Source organism: Heterodontus francisci, chromosome 28 (genome assembly GCF_036365525.1).
Source record: "Heterodontus francisci isolate sHetFra1 chromosome 28, sHetFra1.hap1, whole genome shotgun sequence".
In the NCBI taxonomy this organism is placed as follows: Eukaryota; Metazoa; Chordata; class Chondrichthyes; order Heterodontiformes; family Heterodontidae; genus Heterodontus; species Heterodontus francisci.
The window spans coordinates 6,916,449-6,923,282 of NC_090398.1; the positions used below are offsets into that span (position 1 = coordinate 6,916,449).

Here is a 6,834-nt window from a genome sequence, read left to right on the forward strand (position 1 = left end):
TCCCTATCACCTTAACCTCCTCCAGTCCCTACACCCCTCCAAGATCTTGTTCTCCTCCAATTCCGGCCTCTTGTCCATCCCCCGATTCTCATCGCTCCACCATTGGCGGCCGTGCCTTCAGCTGCCTGGGCCCTAAGCTCTGGAATTCACTCCCTAACCCTCTCCGCCTCTCTCTCTCTCTCCTCCTTTCAGACTCTCCTTAAAAACCTCCCTCTTTCACCGAGCCTTTGGTCTCGTGTCTGAATATTTGCCAATGGGTCTGGGTGTTAATGTGTTAATTCTGTGCTGATTCCAGTCTTGTCTTACTGTCGTCTCCTCTGCAGTTGACGCTGTTGTTCGCCGTCCGATGGGAGTCCTGGGCGAGAGGCCGAGCCGCTTCTCCAGCCAACTGATCAACCTTGGGAGGGCGCGCGGCTGTGAGGCGGGGGAGGAGGAGCTGGACTCTGAGGCGGAGCTGAGTTTTTGGACTGGGCTGCTGGAGAAGGAACGCGTTCTGAGTCCAGCATTGGACAAGGCCTGGTCCCAGGCCTGGCTGGAGTGGGCCCGGATGAAGGAAGGCGGTAGGAGGGCCCCGGGGGGCCTGAGGGACGAGCTGGCAGTGGCGGTGGTGTGCTATGCACTGGAGTACCCCCCTCCCCCATCGGGCCCGCTCTATCTCCGCTTCAACCAGGCCTCCCGCCAATGCCTGGTGGCCAAGGGGGACCGGGCCTCGTGTGAGCGCTTCCGGGGCCTGCACCAGCTCCTGGCTTCGGCCCTGCGAGGCCTGAGGGAGGCCGGGGAGGGTCCGGAGGTTGGAGGGACTGTTTACCGGGGGGCCTCCAGACCTTTCTGGGCGGCTGTCGGGGACACAGTGCAGTTTGGCAGCTTCACCTCCACCTCAGCCAGCCGAGATGTGGCCGAAATCTTCGCCAGCGCGGGAGGAGGGGGCCTAGGCTCGGGAGGAACTCTTTTCCACATCCGCACAGCCCGGGGGGCCTCCGTCGAGGAGTTGTCGCCCTTTCCGCAGGAGAGGGAGGTCCTCATTCCCCCCTGTGAGTCCTTCCGAGTGGATAGGGTCCAAAGCTCCCAAAGACACGGACAAACCCGCATTGACATACATCTGACCTCCCTCGACTTGAACGCCTCAGGGTCAACTCTCCGGCTGACCTGGGCCCTTTACCTCCTCTCCACGGCCATTTCCAGGCACCTGTTTTAACACCCACACAGCAGCAACTAACCAACTAACTAGCCTACTAACTAGTGGCAACTTCGTCAAGAGGGTCAGTACTGAGGGAGAGCCGCACTGTCGCAGGGTCAGTAGTGAGGGAGAGCCGCACTGTCGCAGGGTCAGTACTGAGGGAGTGCTGCACTGTCAGAGGGTCAGTACTGAGGGAGAGCCGCACTGTCGGAGGGTCAGTACTGAGGGAGGGCTGCACTATTGGAGGGTCAGTACTGAGGGAGTGCTGCACTGTCAGAGGGTCAGTACTGAGGGAGAGCCGCACTGTCGGAGGGTCAGTACTGAGGGAGTGCTGCACTATTGGAGGGTCAGTACTGAGGGAGAGCTGCACTGTCGGAGGGTCAGTACTGAGGGAGGGCTGCACTATTGGAGGGTCAGTACTGAGGGAGTGCTGCACTGTCAGAGGGTCAGTACTGAGGGAGAGCCGCACTGTCGGAGGGTCAGTACTGAGGGAGGGCTGCACTATTGGAGGGTCAGTACTGAGGGAGAGCTGCACTGTCGGAGGGTCAGAACTGAGGGAGTGCTGCACTGTCGGAGGGTCAGTACTGAGAGAGTGCTGCACTGTCGGAGGGTCAGTAATGAGGGAGAGCCGCACTGTCGGAGGGTCAGAACTGAGGGAGTGCTGCACTGTCGGATGATCGGTACTGAGAGAGTGCTGCACTGTCGGAGGGTCAGTACTGAGGGAGTGCTGCACTGTCGGATGATCAGTACTGAGAGAGTGCTGCACTGTCGGAGGGTCAGTACTGAGGGAGTGCTGCACTGTCGGAGGGTCAGTACTGAGGGAGTGCTGCACTGTCGGAGGGTCAGTACTGAGGGAGTGCTGCACTGTCGGATGATCAGTACTGAGAGAGTGCTGCACTGTCGGAGGGTCAGTACTGAGGGAGTGCTGCACTGTCGGATGATCAGTACTGAGAGAGTGCTGCACTATCGGAGGGTCAGTACTAAGGGAGTACTGCACTGTCGGAGGGTCAGTACTGAGGGAGTTTTGCATTGTCAGATGGTCAGTACTGAGGGAGTGCTGCACTGTCGGAGGGTCAGTACTGAGGGAGTGCTGCATTGTCAGATGGTCAGTACTGAGGGAGTGCTGCACTGTCGGAGGGTCAGTACTGAGGGAGTGCTGCACTGTCGCAGGGTCAGTACTGAGGGAGTGCTGCACTGTCGGATGATCAGTACTGAGAGAGTGCTGCACTGTCGCAGGGTCAGTAATGAGGGAAGGCTGCACTATTGGAGGGTCAGTACTGAGGGAGTGCCACACTGTTGGAGGGTCAGTACTGAGGGAGTGCCACACTGTTGGAGGGTCAGTACTCAGGGAGTGCTGTACTGTCGGATGATCAGTACTGAGGGAGAGCCGCACTGTCGGAGGGTCAGTAATGAGGGAGTGCTGCACTGTCGGAGGGTCAGTACTGAGGGGGAGCCGCACTGTCGGAGGGTCAGTACTGAGGGAGTGCTGCACTGTCGCAGGGTCAGTAATGAGGGAGTGCTGCACTGTCGGATGATCAGTACTGAGAGTGTGCCACACTGTCGGAGGGTCAGTACTGAGGGAGTGCCACACTGTTGGATGATCAGTACTGAGAGAGTGCCACACTGTCGGAGGGTCAGTACTGAGGGAGTGCCACACTGTTGGAGGGTCAGTACTGAGGGAGTGCTGCACTATCGGAGGGTCAGTACTGAGGGAGTGCCACACTGTCGGATGATCAGTACTGAGAGAGTGCCACACTGTCGGAGGGTCAGTACTGAGGGAGTGCCACACTGTTGGAGGGTCAGTACTGAGGGAGTGCCACACTGTTGGAGGGTCAGTACTGAGGGAGTGCCACACTGTTGGAGGGTCAGTACTGAGGGAGTGCGGCACTGTCGGATGATCAGTACTGAGAGAGTGCCACACTGTCGGAGGGTCAGTACTGAGGGAGTGCCACACTGTTGGAGGGTCAGTACTGAGGGAGTGCCACACTGTTGGAGGGTCAGTACTGAGGGAGTGCGGCACTGTCGGAGGGTCAGTACTGAGAGAGTGCCACACTGTTGGAGGGTCAGTACTGAGGGAGTGCTGCACTGTCGCAGGCTCAGTAATGAGGGAGGGCTGCACTGTCGGATGATCAGTACTGAGGGAGTGTTGCACTGTCGGAGGGTCAGTACTGAGGGAGTGCCACACTGTCGGAGGGTCAGTACTGAGGGAGTGCCACACTGTTGGAGGGTCAGTACTGAGGGAGTGCCACACTGTTGGAGGGTCAGTACTCAGGGAGTGCTGCACTGTCGGATGATCAGTACTGAGGGAGAGCCGCACTGTCGGAGGGTCAGTACTGAGGGAGTGCCACACTGTCGGAGGGTCAGTACTGAGGGAGTGCCACACTGTTGGAGGGTCAGTACTGAGGGAGTGCCACACTGTTGGAGGGTCAGTACTCAGGGAGTGCTGCACTGTCGGATGATCAGTACTGAGGGAGAGCCGCACTGTCGGAGGGTCAGTAATGAGGGAGGGCTGCACTGTCGGATGATCAGTACTGAGGGGGAGCCGCACTGTCGGAGGGTCAGTACTGAGGGAGAGCCGCACTGTCAGAGGGTCAGTACTGAGGGAGTGCTGCACTGTCGCAGGGTCAGTAATGAGGGAGGGCTGCACTGTCGGATGATCAGTGCTGAGAGAGTGCCACACTGTCGGAGGGTCAGTACTGAGGGAGTGCCACACTGTTGGAGGGTCAGTACTGAGGGAGTGTCGCACTGTTGGAGGGACAGTACTGAGGGAGTGCTGCACTGTCGGAGGGTCAGTACTGAGGGAGCGCCGCACTGTCGGAGGGTCAGTACTGAGGGAGCGCCGCACTGTCGGAGGGACAATACTGAGGGAGCGCCGCACTGTCGGAGGGACAATACTGAGGGAGTGCCGCACTGTCGGAGGGACAATACTGAGGGAGTGCCGCACTGTCGGAGGGACAATACTGAGGGAGTGCCGCTCTGTCGGAGGGACAATACTGAGGGAGTGCCGCACTGTCGGAGGGACAATACTGAGGGAGTGCCGCACTGTCGGAGGGACAATACTGAGGGAGTGCCGCTCTGTCGGAGGGACAATACTGAGGGAGTGCCGCTCTGTCGGAGGGACAATACTGAGGGAGCGCCGCACTGTCGGAGGGACAATACTGAGGGAGTGCCGCTCTGTCGGAGGGACAATACTGAGGGAGTGCCGCTCTGTCGGAGGGACAATACTGAGGGAGTGCCGCTCTGTCGGAGGGACAATACTGAGGGTGTGCTGCACTGTCGGAGGGACAATACTGAGGGAGTGCCGCACTGTCGGAGGGACAATACTGAGGGAGCGCCGCACTGTCGGAGGGACAATACTGAGGGAGTGCCGCACTGTCGGAGGGACAATACTGAGGGAGTGCTGCACTGTCTGAGCTGTGGTTTTTCAGGTTGAGACGTTAAACCGAGGCCCCTGTCTGCCTTCTCAGGTGGATGTGAAAGATCAGACTGCCGCTATTGGACAAAGAACTGGGGGAAACCTCCCTGTGTCCTGGGACCGATATATATCCCTGGATCAAGATCACTGAAACTAGATTATCTGGGTCATTATCACAGTGTGGGATCTTGCTGTGCATTAATTGGATGCAGCATTTCCTACCATATGACGATGACTCCACTCTGATGAAAAAGGTCCCTCATCGATGTCGTCACACTTTGGGATGTCTTGACTTGGTGAACGGTACTGGAGAAATGGCAGTTTAACATTTTAACCCATTGTAATGATCTGAGGAGATTGTGAGGGAATGTAACTGGACGCGGAGTCTAAGCGCTGGTGCCCATGAGACATGGCATTCTCTAAGATATTAAAATGCTCGGAACTCTGCTGCCATGTGAATGCTTCTGTTTTGAGTTTGCAACATAATTCCCAATGTAAACATGTCACACCGTAATGACAACCTCCCCACCAGCGGTGGCGCTGTTAGTGCCCCCTCAGTCTAATCTGTGGGTAATCTCCTGCAAGCAGCTTTGCATCTTTGGTCTGTAACTAGAATTGTTGGAAAATGTAATAGAATAAATGTTAAAATGTTGGGAGGTTTATTTATCTTGTGTGTATCTGTTAACTTTACAAATCTTGGTTGCACCTTCTCTCCCATTCACATACAGACCAGGGTTCAGGACCCAACATGTGCCCAGTTTCTGAACTCACACCCATTATGGAGCCTGATGGAGACAGTCACCCTCTTTAAACAGGGTCTCTGAGGGAGAGAGACTCCCTCACTAAACAGGGTTCCCGACGGAGAGACTCCCTCTTTAAACAGGGTCTCTGAGGGAGAGAGACTCCCTCACTAAACAGGGTTCCCGACGGAGAGACTCCCTCTTTAAACAGGGTCTCTGAGGGAGAGAGACTCCCTCACTAAACAGGGTTCCCCGACGGAGAGACTCCCTCTTTAAACAGGGTCGCTGAGGGAGAGAGACTCCCTCACTAAACAGGGTTCCCGACAGAGAGTCACCCTCTTTAAACAGGGTCTCTGAGGGAGAGAGACTCCCTCACTAAACAGGGTTCCCCGACGGAGAGACTCCCTCTTTAAACAGGGTCTCTGAGGGAGAGAGACTCCCTCACTAAACAGGGTTCCCGACGGAGAGACTCCCTCTTTAAACAGGGTCTCTGAGGGAGAGAGACTCCCTCACTAAATAGGGTTCCCCGACGGAGAGATTCCCTCTTTAAACAGGGTCTCTGAGGGAGAGAGACTCCCTCACTAAACAGGGTTCCCGACGGAGAGACTCCCTCTTTAAACAGGGTCTCTGAGGGAGAGAGACTCCCTCACTAAACAGGATCTCTGACATTGAGAGTCCCTCTTTAAACAGGGTCCATGACAGAGAGACTCCCTCACTAAACAGGGTCCCCGATGGAGAGACTCCCTCTTTAAACAGGGTCTCTGAGGGAGAGAGATACCCTCATTAAACAGGGTCCCTGACGGAGAGACTCTCTCTTTAAACAGGGTCCTCGACGGAGAGACTCTCTCTTTAAACAGGGTCCTCGACGGAGAGACTCTCTCTTTAAACAGGGTCTCTGAGGGAGAGAGATACCCTCTTTAAACAGGGTGCCTGACGGAGAGACTCCCTCTTTAAATAGGGTCCCTGATGGAGAGACTCCCTCTTTAAACAGGGACACCGACGGAGAGACTCCCTCTTTAAACAGGGTCCCTGGTGGAGTTTTTTTTCTATAATCACTTTCACCGACAGGTGGCTCCCTTGTACAGAGTTATAATTCCTCACAACCAGATGATATGGAACATTTATAAAAATAATTTTGACTTACACAGGTTACAATGGCTGTTACGACTTATTAATCTGTAGAGGAGGGAGAGGGAGAGAGAGAGAGAAAAAGCAAGAGGGCAGAATGTGGGAGCAAGATAAAGAGAGGGAGAGAGAGAGTTGGGGAAAGAAAGAGAGAACGATAGAGAGAATGAAAGTGTGAGTAGCCATACAAATACCGTGGCTACAAGAGCAGGACAGAGGCTAGGAATTCTGACTCCCCAAAGCTTGTCCACAAGGCACAAGTCAGGAGTGTGATGGAATACTCTCCGCTTGCCTGGATGGGTGCAGCTCCAACAACACTCAAGAAGCTCGACACCATCCAGGACAAAGCAGCCCGCTTGATTGGCACCCCATCTACA

At 55.8% G+C, this 6,834-nt stretch overlaps 1 protein-coding gene across 1 annotated transcript; it reads left to right on the forward strand.

Moving 5' to 3' along the window:
- Positions 1-346: 346 nt before the first annotated feature.
- On the forward strand, positions 347-1,195 carry LOC137385202 (erythroblast NAD(P)(+)--arginine ADP-ribosyltransferase-like). Its single transcript, XM_068060191.1, has one exon. It carries the CDS (start codon positions 347-349, stop codon positions 1,193-1,195), a length of 849 nt encoding a protein of 282 aa, XP_067916292.1.
- The last annotated feature ends 5,639 nt before the right edge of the window (positions 1,196-6,834 follow it).

Excerpts from the sequence above, each read along its gene's own strand:
- LOC137385202 (XM_068060191.1), top strand. The coding sequence starts at position 347 with ATGGGAGTCCTGGGCGAGAGGCCGAGCCGCTTCTCCAGCCAACTGATC.